Source organism: Electrophorus electricus, chromosome 26 (genome assembly GCF_013358815.1).
Source record: "Electrophorus electricus isolate fEleEle1 chromosome 26, fEleEle1.pri, whole genome shotgun sequence".
Lineage (NCBI taxonomy): Eukaryota > Metazoa > Chordata > Actinopteri > Gymnotiformes > Gymnotidae > Electrophorus > Electrophorus electricus.
Window position 1 is genome coordinate 1712611 of NC_049560.1, and position 22370 is coordinate 1734980.

Consider the following 22370-nt stretch of genomic DNA (forward strand, 5'->3'; position numbering starts at 1 on the left):
GTGGATGCCCCTCAGTGACCGCACTCTAGCACAGGTGAAAGCAAGCCGGTGCAGACTAGCTGACCATGCCGCGCGACAAAGATTTAATGCGCTGGAGCAAGGGTTAGGCCTCAAGTTTGTGTCTTGGCCAGCCTGCAAAAGGTGCTACCGTCGGGGAGGAATTTCAAGGTCGTGCTCTGCACCTCTGCTCATGATAGCCAGCAGGACAAAAGGGAGAGAGAAAGAGGAGAGGGGAGTCAGAGAGAAGGAGAGCTGGCTGGCAGCCTGAAATGGAAGGAGCAAGTGTAAATAAGGATAGGATCACCTCTATTCCCCTGGCCTCAGGTTGGGACAAGACACGACAAGGTTACCGAGGTTACGCTTGCGAGCGTCGCATGAGACAGGGTAGAAGGACACGGAGTGTCACTTGTGTGCGGGGTGAGGGGCGTGCGCGCGTGCCTGCACGCCAGCTGCAGTCTCTAGACTCCTCACGTTAAAGCAACCTTCAGGAAGCAGGAAGGCCCAAGAGCGCAGGCCCAAAGTCGCGTGACTCGGTTCAGTGGCCAGAAAATAGACAGACGCAGCTCAGTGATCAGTACAGATCAATACAGACTCACCAGTCATTTATTGCTATTAAACTTAAAAATCATTACCCAGGATGAAAATCCAGGCCAAAAAATAAAAGAAAGGAAAAAAGAAGAAATAGGAAACAAATTGGCATTGTCAGATGACACTACGGGGTTGGGAGGAAAAAAATCCTAGCATAGAATTATCGCCATATTCATTAGAAAAGAACTGCTGCATGACAGAGAACACTGTTTCTGAGCCAAAAACCACCCGGAAGATTAGCATTTACAAGGACACATTCTATCTGGACATAAACTATCAGGAGCTTCCTCAAATTACAGTTCTAACATTACCTACCTACTGTCATACAGAGCATTCAAATTAATAAGCAACCTCATTTAAAGAGCCATTAACACATTGTGCTTAGTGTTGGCACACCACAGTCTGCACTGGCACTTGCTTACAGGCTGTAGAAACACAGGGTAGAACTTCTAAAACACTAATGTGGCAGTTCAGTTTTTCTAATCAGACACAAAGCAAAGCTCTGCAGTTAGTACTTTTAGGACTTATTTCCATGCCCTTGAGAGTCTTTAATGCATAAAAACTAACACAAATAATACTAACACAAGTCATAATGTGTTTTAAAATGTTAAATTAGTAGTGTGTGTAAACTTAAACACATTTAAATAAAATAAATAGTATAAATAAATTCAAGTATTTCTGCAGTCATTTCCTCTTTGTCGGCAGACAGTGCACAAGGTTAAAGGACTATCTAGGCATGCACAAACAAATGCTGTTGACTGCTGACTTTCTGCAGGGATGCATATCAAACACAACATTCACTGTGGTTGGGTTTGGCTCATTATTATGGCTAAAAAGCCAACTTGCAGAACAACAAGGGATGCTGAAATGTCTCTTCAGAGTGACCAGGAAACAAGGCTTGCATGGAACTGGAGGCCTTTCAGGAAGAGCACTATAATAAAACGTTTTCACCTCCTCCTGCTTCTTCAGCGTGTCCGCTTCCTGGACAACACTGCACAAAGCTAAAATAAAGTGAAACAAAGATGAAAGGATGCATAATGCAAAACCTAATAAAATTAATTTTAGGCCAAAAAGGCATGAAACATTTGCAAATATCATAAGCAGTGTAAAATGAAAAACTAGCATTTTAAATTGTCTCTCTAAGAAAGGGCAAACACACTAATCCCATTCCATCTACATTTCACTGATGCATTCACTGTTATTGATTAAATTAATCTGCAGTCCCGGACATAAATCCATAACGCTGGCTCATATTTTACAGTATCAATAAGAGAAATAACTGTAGAGCAAACAGCCATTTTACAGCATATCCAAAGGGTACAAACTGAGCTTGGGGGAGATTCATCGTCTGCATCTGATGCACCAACAAGTCCCAAGCTAACAGGAAGGGACGGTAAATCCGTTTTCATATGTCCCTTGAGGAGGAGAGGATGGGGGCGTGGCGGGGGAGGGTCGAGGGCGGCGGTATCTGGTCCCTTTCTGTGTCTCCCCACGTGCAGCGAAGGGGGCTGGCGGCGATCAGAAGTGGCCCATGCGGGTGGCGAAGAGGCTGCGCGAGCGTGTGGAGGCGACGCCACGGCCAAAGCCTGAGGAAGGCCACTTGATGACGAACTGGGAGGTCACTGGCAGCAGATACCTGCACATACGGGGATGGGAAGAGGGAACAGTGGAGTTGGACAGGAGACGTGGAGGCCAGGATCAAAGCCACAAAGGTCGCCTAAGGAGATCAGGCCATATTAACCCGGCCTTGCAATCTGACACACAAAACAAAGCCACTCTCCACTGCTCCCACCCCACCACCTCACCCTGGCCGTGTACTGTCCAGCATTAGTTAAGACACCCTCCCCACCCCATCAAGCTCATTCCATACCCTCTGCTCCCACCTGATCCCTTCTTGTAAATGTTGTCTGTTCTTAACGATGAGTGACGCTTCACATTTTAACGCGGGCAGCTAAACACAGGTTTGACAGATGGCTGAAGGAAGCTGTTTATCGTAGACACTGCTTAAATCTAGCTGATAGGAGCAGGATGTCCGAGAATGGATATGGGCTAAGATAATTAAGGCTTGGAATAAGACAAGGAGGTTAACCATTTGAGACGCGAAATGACCCACATAAGATAACTGTAGAGTATCCTGTCCACAACATAGTTCAATAATGAGCACATTTACACAGTTCATTAATTATCTGCAGGTAACGGTTAACACAATACCTTACCCTAAACAAATGACCCATTCTTAGTAGCGCTCCTCAACCATATATATGTGTGTGTGTGTGTGTGTGTGTGTGTGTGTGTATATATATATATATATATATATATATATACACACACACACACACACACACACACACACACACACACACACACACACACACACACACACATATATCTGTCCTTTTAAACTAAGCAACTGTAAAATAACCCTTGGATTTGTAGGCGTAACATGCAGCTTGTGACAGTCTTCCCTGTACAATATCCCCAGGACAAATTAGCCATGCTGCTTCTTCTAAGTATACTAAAAAAGATCTGCTCTAAGGGCTGCTGCTGCCATGGCGCCATACCCAGGAGACTTGTGAAAAGTCAAATTAACTTCATTTAGTTCTAGAAGAATGTCCTTGAAACTGCTCAAGTGTACCGGTAGTGCTTGTCAAGCAGATTTTAGAATGTAGATTAACTACCCACTGTACCGTCCACCCATTCAACAGCGTACTGTAATGAAAGGATTTTTTTGTTTTATGTTACATGCTCTCATAGACCTAAAATGCTAGAGAACAGAGTAAATGGCCACACATGAACTACATTCAACTCTGAACATTTGCACGTAAGCATAATTTTAGGTTGTCTTTAAGCTTATCCGTTCCTGATCTTTCATCGTGTTCCTTTGATTAAAGCTTTGGGAATCGGCTTCCATTTCTTGGTAGTTTTACTGGCAAGTCTTAGACAGAGTCATGCTTAGGGATCAGTGCTGGAGGGGTTTCACCTCATCACCATATTCCTTGCTGTATTCTGTTGAGCTTGGTCAACAAAAGCAAATGACATAGGAATATGAAATTCAAATATGATCATATATGGACAAGGGAAGCTATCCTTCTAAATAATTCACTGAGGAAGTTATGTCCATACGAGGGAGCCTGTAGAGGGACTCCATCACTCAGAGTCCAATCAGGCTGCAGGCAATGTTTAATTGGACCTCTGTAACGCTTCCACCAGGTCTTTAGCTTTTGATCATTCAGAAGTTCTTAGAAAAACCTGCCAGCGCAAACCCTCCCGAGAGCCAGCAGCTGTCTAACTGTGGTTCCTTTCGAGAATGTGTGGGCCTTACTAATTATACACAATCACTTGGAGATCTGCACACATCTCCAGTCAGTTTGAATGTTCAAAGCATACGTTCAATAACCCAAATGCCATGCTGCGCTGTAAAACATCTTGTGAAAATTGGACTCGCCCCTCCTTGATTCAGCAGAGCTGCTCCTGCACAAAGAGGCAAAAGGTTCCGTCATCCATATAAAAAGTTTATTTCATCGCCCTGAAAGTTTATGTCATCACTTCGTGGGGTTAATGTTCTCAGACCATAAAAAAAAGACATAATCTAAAGCTTTAAGAGCATCCTTTAGTTTCAGTTAGTCATGAAATAAAGGAGTGAGGAGACTTTTTCATCTCCTCTGTGACTTTAGCTGGCTGAGATCAGGTTTTACAGGCTGGGTGCTTTACGAAAGGCTCTTGACATGGCAGAGAAAGGTGCTCGAGAGAGTGTCACTGGTACCCTGATGGCTCTCGACCCCGTGCCTCTCCACTGGCCGAGAGTGGCGGGTGGAGGTGGATGGAGAGGACAGGCAGCGTATGGGTGCAGGTAGGGGGGCCAGACACATGCCAGAGAGGAGGATGAGTCGCTGTCGGGGTGGGGGTGGGGGGGTGGGGATGTGGGGGGGGGGGTCACCAGCAATATGGTGCCTCACTCCTACTCAGACATCATTTTCCTAACGAGCCAAAGCATACGCTGGCTGCCTGAAAAGTCTAATCTGTCATCCCCCTGCTCCGTTCTGCCACCGAGCCAGCAATGAGGCATGTCCCGGGAAAGATATGGAAGTGAGTGTCATGCACCATGCCGTGAAACTGTTGCGATTCACCGTGACGAATGAGTGGGTGCTTGTTGCCGTGGTAAGCGGAAGGGGGGATGGAGAATGACTGGCTGGCGTCCTTGGAAACTGCATTCTTGCAGCCGGAGACCTCCCCAGGACCGCATGTTCGGAGATGGCGAGCGAAAGGAGCAAGCAGGTGCACGAGGGCGGGTGGCTGCAGTCTGGACAGACTGGAGACATGGATCACTAGATTCATCCAGAATCGAGAGGAGAGAGACCTGCTTCAAGGAGCGAGAGGGTAGAAGAAGAGGGGGTCGAGCCACGAGACGAGACTGGTCCGGCAGCCAAGGGAGAGCTTCGCCAGGGTCCGCAAGTCAAGACAGAGAGACAGGGTCACAGTTTAATGGAGGAGGAGAGATCTACTACCTTCGGGACCTGCCCACACAAAGCTTTAACAAACCAGTTAGGTGTTTATAAAAGGGTGTGCAATTGCCGCATCAGGGACAGGGCTGAACAATACATCGTTTGTGAGTGGTTATCACAGTGTTTGCTTTTTCAATACCAATATAGCAGAATGCTACAATATACAGACAAATGTTGGTAAAAATCTGTGACCAATCAGAGGTGTTTCAGATACTGTGAATGTTTTGATGAATTACTGCATTCAGATGATCCAGTAAATTTAAATAACTGTGCTCAAATTAATGCAGCCAATCTATGATCATGTCACACCAAGGATTCACCACTGTGTTTTAATATATCACATGGCATCTCACATTTGCAATATGTAGCAATATATTTGCAGCACAGTTTTGCTGTTCACATGTGGTGTCTAACCCAAAAGTGGAAATATATGGGGTCTCAGGCCAGATCCTGAACCTGACATACTAAGATGAGATATGATTACAAATACAAATATAATCTCAAAAGTCAAGTTTTTAAAATATTCAAAACATTTGTGTGGTATTTGAAAGTGTGGATAATACTGATAATTGTCACTTACTTTCTGTACACTGAATGGCTACTAAATTCTGTATAGTATGGGCAGGCCCCCTCTGTGTAGACCTGAGAACAGTGTACCAAAAGTACTGGCTGGAATGCCCCAGAGTGCTTAAGAAATAAAAGTATTTAAAAATACCTATTTCATGTAAACACTCAAAATACATTAAGTAATCCAGATTGTATCTAGATTACACCACAACTCTGCATCAGCCACAGGGCTTTTAGACAGATGTTGCTGAAATCCCATGCAAGTGCTTCATTCAGCTAGAAAGAAACAAATGAAATGGTGCTAAATTGTCTCCGTTGCATGATGGCCTACAAATTCCTGCTACAATGAAACAACAATGTGCCATGTCTATGCTGCAAGCAAAGTCCTGTGCTCATACATGGGGACATAATCTTCTGTATGTTCTGCAGCTATGAATCATGGGAAGCAGGCTCTGCACAAGATCCCAGTATCATTTTGCTCTGGCTCACCTCTTTTATAATTGAATTAAGGTGGGCCTCGGGGGGCATACTAACCTACGCAATAATCTGAGGGTCATTCTATCCTGTTGGCGGCCTCCCCCGCCCCTTTGAAAAGTCAAATACGGCCCTAGCTGGTGACCTCCCACTGAACTAAGGGGAATTACCTACATAGGGGACGCCCGTAGGTTCGAAGAGATAGAGCAGAGGACTGTGTGGGGGCAGACAGGGGTGCACAGGAGGCTTACCTGGTGTCATCCCAGTCGGGGCTGAGGCCAGCCAGCGAGCCGCGCGAGTCGGCCACGTACTTATATACGACGAGCAGGCAGTCACGGCACAGCTGCACCAGACGCTGGCAGCACTGCAGCTCGTGAGCCGTCACCACCTCGCCGCTCTTGCAGAAGATGTTCTCCCAGGACGACCTGCTGAGGACGCACACACGCACACGCACGCACACACACACAGAATAAGACCTCTGCAGAAAAATAAAAAGAAAAGAAAGAAAGAAAGAAAGAAAGAAAGAAAGAAAGAAAGAAAGAAAGAAAGAACTAAAAAAGATGTTTCCGGAACAGGAGTCCAGCTGGCTCCCTGGGTGTCCTATCTTGCCGGGCACCCTGGAGGCCGGGTGTCAAAAAATTCAAAGGGGCCTGGTCCTGAACACGGGCTGCCTGAATGGGAAAACACTGAGTGAAAATAAAGTCGTTTCTTTTCAAAGTCTCTGGACGACAGCAGAGATTGCGTTTGATTGTGGAGATGAAGGCGTATAATGGCCGAGGATCTGAGCGTACATTACAGGCGAGGAGGCCTTCACAATGCCCCCCTGCTGGGCTCTCCTCCGAGCGCGAGCTGCCCACGAATCTCCTTCACATGCCGGGCCCTGATTAAATGGCAGCAGCATGGGGCGCTTAGCGCCATCGCTAATCCCCCTGGGCCGCGTACACTCTCATCAAGTTGAAAGAAACCTGGGCTGTAACACTTCACTGTGTCTGTCAATTATGCGTATGCGTGTGTGGCAAAAAACCCCTGCAGACGCCCTGCACGGCTGCCTAGACAAGGAATGAATAGAGGGACGGAGGTGGTCGCAGCTTCATCAGCTGCGATAAGAGGTGTTTTCGGCAGGTACTTCTGGGAGATGTAGTAATTACAAACGTGTGGGATTTTGTGTATGCCTCGTTGATGTAAAAGGTCACCAAAGGATTGTATAAACTACCGCATTAACCACCAGACAAGCTGAACAGCAATACACAATAAAACAACAGAAATGCTTAACATTCGCCAGTAAACTTTCAGGGATATTCTACCTCGATACCTTGGGATTTGTTAACTAGCCTTTTCTTTTTTTTGAGTTCTTTACAATGGAATGTGTGCATGTACCTCTTTTCCAACCACACTGTCCTGTTCTGCTTGCTAGCTGTCTCCCTTCATCTCCCCTCTCCTTAGATACCTCTGAGCGAGCTGTGCTAAAACATATACCGTACAATGTCGCATCTTTGTAAGGTACCAGTTCCTCCCAGAGTGCTGCCTGGTATGGAAGTTCCTTTACTCAGTGTGCTGCCTCATATGGAGGGCTCCTTATGCAGAGCCTGGCACATATGGAGGGCCCCTTACGCAGAGCCTGGCTCATATGGAGAGCACCTTACCGAAGGTGCTGCCTTATATGGAGGTCCCTTTACTCAGTGAGCTTCCTTGTGTGGAAGGCCCCTTACCCAGAGCTACAGAAACAGTTCCACAGGCCTTGGCCATGACTCCACAGCAGGCGGTTGAAGACGCGGGCAAAAAGGCGGGACAATCGCAGGCTGTCGACGTCGGCCTCTCGCCAGATCCTCTGAAGCGCCGAGCGAACGTTGGTGCGGACAATGTCTAGGACCTGACGAGATGAGAGCAGAGATTAAACAGGCCCCTCACATCCACAGCAGGCATATACATTAGTGACTGAAGCTCAAAACTTTTTCTCTTTTGGTAGTCACTGTCATGAAGTCTCACAGCATGCAGGGCTTAAACGTGCACCTAATGAAGCTAACCAGACACTTGGTAATAGGCAGAGAGAAAGACGATAGAAGGGCAGTAATTGTCGTGAACGTCAGTCTCGGGCGGAATCAAGCCATAGGTTCCCCGCAGGTTGAAGGACCCTCTCCAGCTTGTGAGCTCTTGGCTGATTGGGGATTTTCTGCCATGTGACGCTCAAGGATGTACCAGTTTTAACGCCCCTATGTGGGATGGCACAGAACTCTCCTCAAAATAATCCCTCAAGCCTCAGATGATGATCATGATGTGGTATATTACAATCCCTGAAGTAAGATCAGCTTCATTAAGCCACTCTGATCCCACAGTATATATTTCACTGAGCATTTAGTGTGCTGTTGCCAAGTTTTAGCTAAGGTACAGCTGGCAGCACTGTTCCACTGTTGCTAACTCATTCCAACTGTTATATTTAGTACCAGCTTGCTAAAACAACCTTCTTTGCAAATGGCAATTATGTTTTTGGCTTTCTCAATCTTGTGCCCTGTTGTATTTGTGGGCTTGGTGTGATAATCAGAACCCAAAAAGCTCAAAAGAATGGCTTTTTTTTTCACGTGCAGTATTTTAATGTGGCACAACCAAACATGTGAAACGCATTTTGAGCTTTCCACAAGTTCTACCACAAACCATGTCGGCAACAACTCACGATTAAAGCTGCGTTTTCAAGCTGTCTGCACAATGAGAGAGAAACCAGGCACATAACGGAGGATCACTGGACCTTAGTCACAAATCCCAGATTACCAACCTCTTTGAGGGCCTACTGAATGACACAGTTAGGCAGGATGAGAACTGCCTAGACTTGGATTAATTAACCAGCTCGTTTCACTTTGCAATGTGCCGAACAACTCAAATAGATGCTAACAGTGCAGTTCTCCTGCTGTGCTTTCACTTGCGTAACACCAAGGAAATTCCCATTTATCTAAGAACTGCTACTTCATTATATGCTGCTGGGTGTTATGGCAAAGGAAATGAAGTTGTTTCACTTTTGGACACGACAGGAGAATAGTGCACGTCCTGCCCATCTGGCAGCCAATTGTGAGAAGCCAGGACGGTGCTGCAATGATCCGACAGCGAAAAGGGTGAGGGCAGCTGTTACTTAGCAACACAGAGGTGCAGGATTCTTACACCAATAATGCACTCCAGTCCTGATGAAAACATAAAGAGAACTCTGGGTAAGCTCCCTGCTCCTGTATTTAAAACATTTTGCACAGTCTGTTTGAAGTTGTTATTAATTTTGTATAAAGCATGAAAACAAAAATGAATAAGTCATCTTCTTTAGGATTTGTCATACCTCCTTAAACCTCAGGAGACAGCTGTGTCACATTTATAAGTGACAGAAATAATATACTGATCATAGTAATCCAAATTAACATCACAATCAAGCAATGTAGTCTAAAAGAATGAATACTAAACAGTAACAAACAACAAGGCACCAAATATTAGTCACCAAAATGCAACCTTTGCAAAAGTTATTTAAGCATTAACACATATTTAACATAAGGTGTTTTATGCAATCAGGGCTGTGAGAAGAAATAAAGCAAATATATTTTGTCACAGCAAAATAACAGCTGTGTTAAAACAATAGAAATCATTTTAAAATGGTTCCAAATCCCAAGTGTTAAGTGTGTACAATTTCCCCTGCCCGCAAAATACTGCCATTATCTTACACAAATCCACACTTATTGGCTTATGTGCACAATTCAAATAGCCTTAAAAACACTCTCAACTCTGACATTTTTCAGTTGTGATGTAAGACTGCTGATATGACAGCTCTAAATCAATTTTCCAAATTTCTACCTCATTATAAACTAGAACTACAAAATAGTGCCCATATGCGACTAAATTTCAAGTTTTGTTTTGTTTTTTTTTACAAAGAGTTTGGAAATGGGGGGCATTCATATTCCAGAATGCTGAATGGAGAGAAAAGGGTACAGTCACATGACTCTACTGTAGCCTGCTCTGGGAATGATGATACTTTCCTCTTATCCTCTCTGTGTAAGTTCCTCTGTCAATCTCTGACTCCATTTCTAGATGAATTCAGTCTACTTTATGTACCTTAAAACTGACCCTGTGTCTTAATTAGTATTGACTATTCTATATCTGTTCGTTAATTAGTATTGACTATTCTAAATCAGTCGGTACCTATCTAAAGCAGAAGCCACCACATTTTTAGACTTAGATTACATGACCAATGTTCCCCTACTCAACTTACAAGTACTGCATGAAAATTATCTGATAAAAATGAACAGTTGTTTGAAAAGAATCGGCCTAGATAAAAAATAAAAAAAAACAGAGAAACATCAGCATCAAGAACAGCACCCCAAAAACTCTATCCTTAAATTAGTATAGTCTTAGTATAGTTTGAAATGTTAATAATTAATTAACTTAAATGATTCTTGCTCTGAAGTAAAACTATTGCTACAGTGAACCCTATGTAAGAGCTCGAACGATACCTCACCTTTCTTTGTTTTGTGGCATCTAACTTCACAAGCCAGTAAGAAGCCACTTTTGGTTTGTGGTATTTCCAGTTGTTCAAAATCTGTAGGAGAGAAAAGGACCATTATGCTCTTTTTGTGCTGAATGACTAAATGATTGAACTCTTTTTTTTCCTATTAGCTATATTTTAGTACCTGTTTTTTTCCCTCAAGTTTCTGAGCAGAAACCTGCAGAATTCCTTCTCTTTTTTACATGATCTCAACTGCCCTTTACTTCAGTACTTGCCTATGAAATAAAATCAATGTGTCTGTGCCACACATCATAAACAAAGACGAACGCCGATGCCGGCAGACTGTTAAAAGCCTTAACAAACAGCATGTACAAAAAAAGCTGTAATATGCCCCCTCCTCCAAAACTCCTCAAAAGCATCTAGCATTCCTTAATAAACCGTACAATAGCACCGCTGGCTTCTCCTCCCTCTTTCAAACTGAAGGGAAAAGTTCCCAGGCTTCAACGATACCTCTATTCATTTATAACTAGTTCGATTTATATGTTGCTCAAGATTACTATCAATGAAAAGTTCTGAGCAGGCAGTCTTTCTCCCAGCATTTGATCTCCCATTGGCACATTTTGTACCTGCATTACTGAACTAATATTCCCTTTACACTCTCTCCAAATGAATCTCGGACTCGCTTCCTGCATAGTAGAAACGAACCATGGACAAAGAAGGATGGCGGCAAAGCACTCAGGCATTGATATGGTTGCAATCATTAAATTCATCTTCTCAGATAAATCATTAATAATTCATTTAGCACTACAGCTGTTCCATACAAATCAGGAGGCCATAAACTATGCTGATGCACACAGATATCTAAATTAGTGCACTGCTTGAGTTTGCTCCACTTAGAACAGATTTCTGTAAATGGAACTCATGGACTTTCTGTCCATAATGACTGGGAACCTTTTTGATTTATGTTTACATCTGAAAAGTTTTTTTTAACCTCTCTTCATGCATGATGCACTCTAATTACAAAACTTGATTTCCTTTGTTAGGCTCCACCCTTTTGAACTGCAAGCACACGAGCATGATATTGGAAAGGCTCTCAAACAGGTGCTGCTGGCCAGCTGCGTTTCCGTGGTGACAGCTAATGGCTCTCATTATGTATACAGGTGGACGGCTAATGACGGCATGTCCGACGAGAGGCGGTGTTAGCGGAACAGGCACCGGTGCCCACAAATGAGCTAAGGGAGTGAGGGAAGCAGGCAGAGAGCCAGCCAGAGGCGACTGGTGGTGGGGAGTAGTGGGGAGGGAAGAGGGTGGGGTGTGGGGCGTCACCGTAACTTACCTCGTCCAGGACGGCCTCTGCCTCCTCATCGCTCTTACCGGGGAAGCGGATGCGCATCTCCCCCAGCGCCACCAGCGTCTGCCGCATTAGCTCCTCCTCCTGCTCCTTAGTCCTTGTGTTCAGCAGGGACTCTCCCTGTAGCACGCAGGCGCACACACACACAAACACACACACACACACAAGGGGCAGCAGCTCAGTGAAGATGAATCGGCGTGTGCCACCTTTCTCCCCCCTCCATCATCAGCTTCGGCCCGTTCCCCGCGCTGGCCCGCAGGCCGGGCCGGCTGCAGAGTTGTGGGAGGTGAGGGCAGGGCTTTCTTCTGCAGCAGCCCAGACCTCGGCGCAGGTGAGTGGAGCTCCGGAGCAGCTCTGACTGCAGGATGGCGTAACCCCACTGCGCGCAGAGGGCTTAAACAGAGGAGCGCTAAGAGGGTTCTAGTCAGATTTACATAAAGAGGAGAGAGTGGTCCTGGATGAATGCGAGAGTGAGAGAACGAGTTAAAAAAGCTGGGAAAGAGTTGGTGCCATGGGACACGCCGAGAGCTGTGTATTTATGCGCATCTGTATGTGTGTGCCACTTGCTATGCTGCCTAGGCAGTCAGCTACTTTGTGTGCGTGGGTGTGGCTGAGTGTGTCCGCATGCACTTGCGCAAATGCTCTTGTGTGTATTTGTGTGTGTGCGCGCGCGCGCTTATGAGTTCTAGGTGTGTGTTTGTGCCCTTGCGTTTGTGTGTTATTGCTCATGTATATGAGTACTGGATGTATGTGTAAGAGTATGGATGTGTGTGCATAGTGTGTGTGTGTCTGTTTGTGTGTGTGAGTATGACATTTGGGTGTGTGCACATTGTGTGTGTGTGTGTGTGTGTGTGTGTGTGTGTGTTTTACTTGCCATGTTGGAGTGGATGGTGCCCAGGCTGCTGCTGTGAGGCACTCTGTGGGCGGAGCCACTGCGGCTGAGCGAGTGTGAGCGCAGGGACGAGCGGGGCCGAAGTGGCGCCGGTGCCATGCCCGATTTACGGGCCTCACCTGGGGACATGGCCCCGCCCCCCTGCGGTGAACTCTTCGCTGCCGGCCCCCGGTTCTCATTGGAGGGGGGCTGGGTGGTCAGGGAGGAGATGGAGCGCGGGCAGGACACGGAGCGGCGGATGAGGCCCGACAGAGCCAGCGAGGATGGTGAGCTTGCTTTCGTCGGCGTCGAGCAAGGCTTCCAGTGCACGCGACCTGCGAGGGGAAGAGGAGGGCAGAGGATAGCAACGACCCCGCAGAAAGACGTGAAGCCGCACTTAAAGCATTTGAGCTAAATAACCGAGCTCGGAAAGGGGTGGACGCGGACATCAAAAACCAAGTGCTGTATGGAAAATCCTCTTCTCTGACGACCAACAAAGCATCGGCTGAAGCTTAATTAATCACTGAAGCATGTGGTCTTCCTGGCCAGGCCTGCCGCCGGCCCTGCACCTCAGGATTAGCCCGGCGGCAGCTCTTGCCCACACGCATGACCCCGCACTCTGGAGCGCTGAACGACCTCCAGCTTGTCTGCCAGCCAGCTTCGCTGTTCCACCCGCAAGTCTTGGGGGACGGAAGTTGCCAAGTTGTGCGCATTATAGGGGCTTAGCTAAGGCCACCCCCAGATGGGCGTTGGGCGGACGAGGGAGGGGTCAAAGTCACTCCAGCTCGGCTCACACTGCCGACTCATTCACCCCTCAAACATTGGCCAAATCACTGCTTTGTCCTTCATTCTGAAGCTAATGGAAAAACTGGAGGGTCGAGCACTTGTTCAAGCAAAAAGAATCTATACGCAATCCGCTCCGACTGTTGTGACACTTTAATACGTTCTGACACATGGTGTGATAGCAAGACCTGGTGAAAGAGCGAGAAAAAGAGCGAGAGACAGAGACAGAAAGGGAGAGATGCTAAAGCTATACTTTATGTTTCTTTTGGACCCCCGAGAATGCAGAAGTTTTAAACCTTTCTGCCTGAAAAAAAGCTAATTTCAGGGGTTTGTTTGCCCAGTTTTCAAGGTAAGCCAAAAGCCCTTCCCCGAAGATCTCCCCTAACCGTACTTCAACCAAGCTGAGACCCCAGTGTCCTTATAGACTAGTGGACTGAAACACATCAAAAAAGCTCATTAAAGCTACTGTGTATGGGAGCCGAGAGAGCTCTCAAGCTATCACCCGCTACTGCTAGCCAGTCAAATTAAGAGCCACTGCACGGCGCCATCAGATGTTGTGACCCTAATTAAAAAAGATGGATTTTGCCTGTTTCATGTATTAATTAGGTAAACAAATGCATTACACTAGATTTACATCTGTAATTTAGGTGTAGCTGCCCAGCTGACGCCACCAAATTGCACAATTGCACCTACAGTCGGTCTGGCTGGCAAAGGGCCTGATGTGTGTGTGTGTGTCTGCGGCAATGGCAGAAGTTTGTTTAAGTAATTAAGGACCTCTCGTGGTCATCTGGAAAGCATCAAGGGAAAGATGGCCAGTGGAGGGCTGTGCTCTAAACAGAGAAGGTAGGAATGGCCCTGCCCTAAGCAGCCTCCACTGAGCGGGTGAGGGGGTGGGGGAATCCTCTCAGAAACATCCGCTCCACAGAGCCGGCGAGGGAAGCTCAGGAAGACCTACTGGAGCGCTCTGAGGGCTTCCGCTTGCTCTCCTCTGTCTGGAGGGAGGCCACGTTCCCACGGAGCTCGCTGGCACTGCCCTCCTCCTCCTCCCCGGCATCCGAGCCCGACGAGCTGCTGCCGTCGCAGCTGCCCGAGGTGTCGCCGTAGTCGCGGTGCCTCCTGGGCGCCGGGCCGCTCTCGGGCATGGAGGACAGGGCCTGCAGACAGACAGGCAGACAGACAGGCAGACAGACAGGCAGACAGATAGGCAGAGACGTCCGAGGGGGGGGAAAGGTGAGATGGTGTTAGACCGTGTCAGCAACCAGGCTGATACAGCCTTCAACCTGATTCCAATTAGCGTTTGTCATCGGCGGTAGCAAGGGTGACAGGGGTGACAGGGGTGGGGGGTGGGGGGTGGATATTGTGACACAACCCTTGGTGTGTGCATTGCTGACAAGCACAGTGTTGACTCTGTATGATTAATGTCACAACAGGGACATGTTAATTCAGCTTAAGCAGCTCTGCCCGGATGCCACCTTTCACTGCCATGCAGAGGAAAGTGGAAATGTATCCTTTCCTTCCAAAAGAATGGCAGGGGAAACAGGGAACTGAGCTGAACGGCTGGCCCATGTTTGGGAAAGGGCCTACTGTTAGCATTAATAAAGCCTTCGGTTATTCAGCAGGTAATTTGGCTTGCCCTTTCTCTCACAAAATTAGGACTTAGAAAGCAATCACAAACATAGGTTTAAACAAATCAATTAGAGAGAGAGAGCGAGGCGAGACAAAGGCGGGCCCCCTCGCCTTACTGCTCTGCTCTTCGTGGCATCTCGGAGAGGTGCTGCTTAAGACCCAGTCCCGCAGTATTTAAATTGCTTCATTTCTGCCCTGTCTGATTTTTCCAGATGGCCCATAATGCACCCCTGGGATCCTGTCTATCCATCAGAGTGCTCTGCGCCATGTGCCGAGAGGTCGACAAGGGGGGAAAAGAAAAAAACACTCGGTGTAGCCGAAAGTGGCAGGCGCAAATTAATTTCAACTGAAGCCAGTCGTGTAAGAAAGAATGGATGGTCTTGCGGGCTTGGTGTGGTTGAGAAGGCAGCCTTCCCCCGGCCTGTAAGGCATCAAGGGGCCGCGGAGGATGCCGGGATCCCGGCTTACCTTCGTCCCTCTCTGCCTCGACGTCTTTCCCATCAGCTTCTCGTCGTCCAGCTCACACTGCTCCAGCAGATCCAAGATGTCCTCTTCCTGAGAATGGACAACACAGACAGTAAGTCATATTCTGACTGTGCAATCATGTTCGCTTTGTTTTCTTTTCTCCGACTTCCTCCTCAAGCCAGAACAACACAGAAACAAGCAGCCAAGGGATTCGCCCATCGCATGTGCGCGCATTATTGTTTTTTTTTTAAATCTGTGGCTAAGAAAGAGAAAGAGCAGACAAAGGGAGAGCTGTAAGAGGATTACATCAGCGAGGCGGACGCGCACAAGCGCGGTGCCCGAGGTGAGGGAGGCATGTGCGCAGTCACTTTGGCCGCGCTATCTTGTGAAGCTTACGCAACACTGGCAGCCAGGCTCCTAACTCGCTCCTAACGGGCCCCGCCGGCAGGGAGCGTGCCGAGGAAGTCGCGCCCGTAAACACGCCACCAGCTAGGCGAGGTCAAAAGCCAGGAACGACAGTAGAAATGATGTTCAAAACACTCGCAAGGCTGTGCGAGGAGCTGAAGTGAACTGGGGAGTGCGTGGCTCCTAATGAGCGGATGCACAGGCCCAGGGGTGGGTGGTGATGAACAGGAGGTGCCCGGGTAAAGCTGCTGCCGATGGGAGCCGATTAGGATGACTGGAATCAGTACGGAGTCTCCGGAGGTGGACAGCCCCCAACTTTAACGGGTCCTTAACCCTGCTCTGTCAATACAAGGCAGGGGGTCAGCGTGACATATGCTGGTTATTGACCGTCACTCTGAAAGGAACTTAACATCCCATGCGATGAAATATCACGACTAACTGCAGGCCAGCTGTGAGGGATCGTGCTTAATTTGAAGCGTGTGCGCTTAAGTTGAGTTGTCTCGATAAACTAATTAATGAAGCCAATAACAAGAAAAAGCTCTCCTATTTTAGCTCTTTGTTTCTATCTCATAATAGGCTGACTGAATACAGCCCCGATTCTGCTTCTTTAGTGTCTTAGCAGACAGTAAAAGCTCTCTGGTGAAGACTTTTGTCTCCGGCCGTCTCAGCAACCCCATCATGATTAATGCTGCTCGCTGTTCCACAAGCAACACTTTCACAGCATTAACACCCAATAAGCTCTCCATTGATCTGTTCTTCGAGCTCAAACGGATAGAAGTGTATTAAATTCCATTTTTTTTTGTATGCTCCCTGCCTCCGAGCATTGTTCCTAAAATTCAGATTAAAAGGAGCTGCTCAGGCGTCCGGCCAGGAAGAAAATGTGTTGCCGCGAGCCGCCGCGCGGGAGCTAGTGCTAGTGGTTATTTTTCACCGTGTCGAATGACGCTGGGATCTCGTGGCTTAGGCAGCCAGGCCTAGGCAGTCTTTTCATAGCCGCCGCTCTGTCGAAAGCCAAAGCCGGGCTGATGCGGTGACGGCCCGCGGCAACGGCACATGGCAACAGCGTGCGGCTGGTGTTCCTGAAACGTGCCCGTTCAGACCCGAACTGCGCACGGCTTCGCCCGCTGCGGAACGATGACGCATCCCCAACAGGAAGCCCTGCAGCAGAAGTAATCCTGGACTGCTTGGACTACTACCCTGACCGCTGAATCAGATTCTGTCAAACCGTGGCCCATGGACTTCTTAAAGGAGCCCTCTGACAATGCGTCGCATTTACATACATGGGCTGACATATTCAGCCTTGAAAATCCGCTTCAAACATCCAGAGGCTTTTGAGTGGAGGCCGGGCACAATGATGAACTCGAGGCGAATGAAGAATGACAGCGGAGGCCGGGGAAGGGGGGGGGTGGGTGGCAAAAATGAAGGCACGCTCCAGAAACAAAAGGAGGGATGTGCAGGATTTATGATGCCTTTAAAACATTAGGTTTTGTAACGATGCTAATATTAGTGCGTGGCAGAAATGCCTTTCCTCGAGCGCTGAAGAGAGACTCTGAACAGATAAACAGAGAGCAGGGAGGAAGAAAGAGAGAGAACTAGACCGAGACAAAACAAGAGCTAGAGAGAGAAGTAAGAGAGACAGAATGAGAAAGAGCTTCAGGTTTGTTGCTTAGCATGAAAGCCAGCGGAGACTCAGGTACGTGCCTTCATTCGTTTCAGAGGATTATTCATTTCCTTTTGAAGTGAGGCTGCTCGCCCAGCCAGGAACGTCTGAAAGGCGACCGAGAGAAGGCCCTCGTACTTCTCCAGCAGGAGCTTGTCATCTGGGGGGTAAATACGTCTGTAAGGGAGAAAGAGAGAAAGGGAGAGAAAGAGAGAGCAAGAAGAAACACATGAAGGTGAGAAAGACGGCGCAAGTGTGAATATTTATCTACATGGCTGCCTGGCACATCTGCTTTTCGGATCCCCTAAACAAATTTCGATCCCAAATTTTTACGCCAGCCCCGGTATTAAAGTAATGCGCTTTTGTTGATATGTCTATTAGCGTGCGATGCAGCCCGACTAACACACTTGCACAGATGTTGGAGGCATTTTGATGTTGAAGACTAAACCAGCAGATTTAATGTTTATGTTTGGATGAGGGTGACTAGCCGAGTGTAAACCTTAAACTTTATCTACGTAATGTATCTTTAAATGACTTCTGCCCAGACTTGTAACGAAAACAATGGTGGGACATTAATCTAAATAAACAAAAAGTGGTGGCAGGACCTGATATGTTTACACATTTTTGCCTGGTTCCAAACCTGTTCATAGGCTGTGTTGATGGCTCCACTATTAGGTATGTATTGCTGTCATCTGAACACGCTCTTTAGTTAGGAGCTCAACCAGCCAAGGAATAATCAAGGGCTCAAGTAATGTAAATGTTAAGATCCGGGAATAAATCCCTGAAATCCATTAAGAGCTACATATGTGCATTATGGCCATACTTGTGTGGCAGTAAAAACCTATTACCAGCGTGTGCCTTTGACACTTCACGCCTTGTCTTGCACATATGCCATATGTTTACATCTCGTCCCGACCCACATATTTCCCGCACTTCTTTTTTTCATGCCTCAGCAGCTTTTTTGACATGTTTTTATTAGGACAGAGCAATTACATCAGCTGGAAAATGACCTATTTAAGAAGCATCTTCCTTTGCCCAATCTCTCCTCTGAGCCTTTTAAGTGGAGGCATTATTCCGCAATGATTCGTCACAATTAGTCATTGGGTGGCGCACTGCCGGGCTACACCAAATGTCTTTGAGTCCCCCCGCCCCGTAAATGAGATGCCCTGGTCAGATCCCAGCGCGGAGGTTCCCAGTGCCGAGGCATCGTTGGGGCTTCGTTAGGCAGCGGTGAGCGCGTAGGAGGACGAAGGTGGGGCGGGTGGCCCGGGAAAAAGCCAGGCCACACCTCCCTCACGCTACGCTGCGCGAGAGAGCGCACGCTAGTAGACGGTGAGGTGAAGGATGCGGGGCACGACCGCAGAAGTGCAGCATACGCTCGCCTGCCGGGTAAGCGCTTAAAACTCTGCACCGCTCCTCCCTGGCCCGGCCAGCGAGCGTAGACCGACAGGCCCTGACCGCTGTCTTTCCTCAGTTTTACATGCAGCCCCTGCACCTGGCGTCTTCCCTCCACAGCCGCTTCCCTCCCGGGAGTGCCCTGCTCCGCACCTGACCCTGTAAACGTCCCCCGGGGGGAGACACGCCGAGCCCCTTCATACCTGTAGTTCCCCAGGTGCCGCTTTTCATGCTCCTCCCTGGAGATCTGCTTTCGAACCTCGGCCAGCCTCTCCTTCTGAAACACAGAATTATGGCGAGGTAAGGGGGTGGGCAGGAAATAGCTTCTTCTGCTTGTGCCCCTGCGCGCGGCATGCCTGGTGTCGAGGCCCACTACCACTAACAGCGAGAGCGAACAACTCGCTACCCCATTAGAGGCACCTTAATGAAGTCGGAGAGTTGGAGAGCGGACAAAGAGCTGCATGCAAAAAATGGCCTCTCCCTTACACTTGTTAATATGGGCAGCCAATTCATAATTCATATGGATTTAACTCCCACTTTCCCATTTTAATACATCAAAAACTGTAATTGTGAAAAGGTCACCTGGTCAATTTGCAGTGCAGCAGCAGGGTGCCTCCAATTATAGCCACTGATCTCTGCTAAACACTAGAACACGCTCGCTCACTCAACCCCCGATCCCACGCTCTCGCCCGCTTATGTGCTTCTCGCCCTGCCCTTTGAAAATACCACCTACCTATAGCAATTTTCTATTCATTCATCACTTGATACAATAAAGCTTGACCAAAAGACCAATCAAGAGACGTGCCGGAGCGCCTTCTAGCCGACCAGCCACTTAAAAGTTTGAAATGCGTCGCCCCCGCAATTTCCGAACATGAATAATTAAATATCGCGCTGTCGCCCTCAGGTGCCAAGCAAGCAATACACATATGCTTGGGAGGAACTTAAGGGGAGAAAGTTTCTAGGGGGTGGGAGGGCATTGGGGGGAGGGTGAAGGAGAACAGACACACACCAGCTCCTCTTTCCTCCGCTCCAGCGTGAGGCGCTGTTTCTCCCACTCGGAGGAGCCGGCTGAGAGCTTCTTTACAGAGCCGTGGCCGTAGAGGCGGCGTTGTGCCTCCGCCTTCTGCTGAGCCAGGTTCCGCCGCTTGTCGCTCGCTCTGTCGAAGGGGGAAAAAACAACGAAAACTGTGTCAAGAAAGTTAATAAGGCAGGCCGGCAACGTTTCACGGTGTTTCACAGCAGGGTCATCATATGGCTTTGCTGGCAAGCACCCTGCAGGATCCCCCCCCCAGGCCTTTAAATCCACTGCTGTGCAGAGGCCACCTAGGGTCACTGGGCGTCCTGAATTCCAGGGGACTGGTCTAATTTTTCCCCCGCCGCACGGCCTTTATACTTTCGAGTTCCCTTTATATCCGTGACACTGAAAGAACGAGCCTGTCTGGCTGCCGTATTACGGCTTTGAGGACGCTCTAGCTTCACGCGACGGGGGGAAACAGAAACCGATAGGTCGCTCAGTCGCCGAGGGTGTGCTGCATGTTCAACGGTGCCTGGAGACCTGGGGGCCCGAGCGGAAGAACGGGAAAGGCTGGGAGGAACTAGACGTGACAGCAGATGTTTCCGGGCAGACCAGGAGGCCGTGCACTGCGGTGAGCTCCCCTGCTCCTCTGTCCCGGTGTAGTGGGACTGCTGTTCCACTGGGCTATATTTAGCCAGGAAAGGGACTCGAGCAGAGAGAGGGGAGTCCGAGCGTGGAGGTCAGGGCTGAGATAATCAATCAGCCCCAGCTGTGTGTACCGCCTGGGGACCGTGGGCCACGCACGCTACAAATCCACACGTATGCAGTGAGCATGCAGGCATCCTTACTGTATGTAATACGCAATGAATTAATGTATATAATGAAACCTGAAGGCATGTTCGCAGCTACAAGCATGCAAAAACATACACTCCACACATCACACACACACAGGCGCACACACACACACACACAGACACACAATGCACACGAGTGAGCCGAAGAACACAAAAGCACACATGAAAGTGCACCCACGTGGTGGGCTCTGCACAAAAACCAGCACCAAATGTCAAACTCTGCGGGAGTGAGCGGGTCTCAATGCAGGGAGCATTACTGCCCCTGCCCATAATAAACAAGCATAAACAAGTGCCTTCGTCTGAGCATGTCCAGACTATTCTCTCTTGCACGATACCACCTGAAATAACGAGGGAGCTCCCGCACATCAAAGAGCTGCGAGTTTTTGGCGTCGAAACCCCGTGGATCGATGAAGCCTACAACATTCAGAAGCTTTGAAGATGGAGAGGTTGAGCCTGCACTTTTTGCTGAACTTCCTCTTGCTTCTTGGCTAATGGCACTGTGGAGAGGCAAGGTTCAGTGCAACTGTGAAGAGATAAAGGCCTACCTGATGTTCAACAGTTTCAGGGCATTGAGCAACACCCCTTTTTCACGTCGTAATCGATCTTCTGATCGGTGCCGAAACTTGGTGCTCGATTAATCTGAAAGAGAAGTGAGGTGTGTTTTTAAAAAATTATTTTATTCTCCTCACTTTCCAAATTAACACCCAGAGTGGCTTCTGAAGAACAAGATTTTCTTAGTTTAACATAAAGGTGGAAGCTACACTTGAAGGGAAAGGGGAGTCAGCGTGACCTTTGACCTTGTATACACACACATCCTGTCAGGTTGCAGGCATCTGTCACTTGATCAGCGCTAGCATCCCATCATTCAACGCACATCGTCTGCACTCCTCCCCACCCCCTGTCACTTACACCCGTTTCTTTGTGCTCAGCTAAAGCGCTTTCGCCAGCTTGCAGTCAGCATCCTCCTTCATGCCCCGCTGTCTGAGTGTTGCTTAGAACTAGGCTAAGTGTCATCTCCGCTGCACACTTATACTGGAAAAGGATCCAGTATATCTGGAGAGCGTATCATGCTTTGCCCTAATGAGGGGAACCGGTGAAGTCCATAACCTCCCCCACAACCCCCTCTGCTCCACCCACCCTAACCTCCAAAATCTCATAATAATGGCCCCCTTTCTTCTTAGAAGGTAAACAGTTGTCAGGGCACTGAATTCAAGTATCAAGTGTTATTTGTAACATGCCAAAATCAATTCTGTGCCCTGTCTCTCCAGATGGCCCAAGTGCTGCTCGGTGTAACAAAAGGACCGAAGGAACACACTGATTGAATTGCTGGCCACGGAAGAGGGAAA

The 22370-nt window shown here is 48.1% G+C and overlaps 1 protein-coding gene across 1 annotated transcript in view; it reads right to left on the bottom strand.

Annotated features, from left to right (window-relative positions):
• Positions 1-571: 571 nt before the first annotated feature.
• The window catches only part of ttll7 (tubulin tyrosine ligase-like family, member 7), a 45990-nt gene continuing 24191 nt past the window's right edge, over positions 572-22370 (bottom strand). Inside the window, 13 exon segments of the mRNA XM_035523320.1 lie at positions 572-2224; positions 6383-6559; positions 7841-8001; positions 10612-10692; positions 11936-12070; positions 12825-13156; positions 14560-14758; positions 15699-15785; positions 17802-17937; positions 19359-19432; positions 20165-20312; positions 21570-21609; positions 21612-21663. Coding sequence (XP_035379213.1) covers positions 2107-2224; positions 6383-6559; positions 7841-8001; positions 10612-10692; positions 11936-12070; positions 12825-13156; positions 14560-14758; positions 15699-15785; positions 17802-17937; positions 19359-19432; positions 20165-20312; positions 21570-21609; positions 21612-21663 — 1740 coding nt within the window. The 3' untranslated portion in view covers positions 572-2106.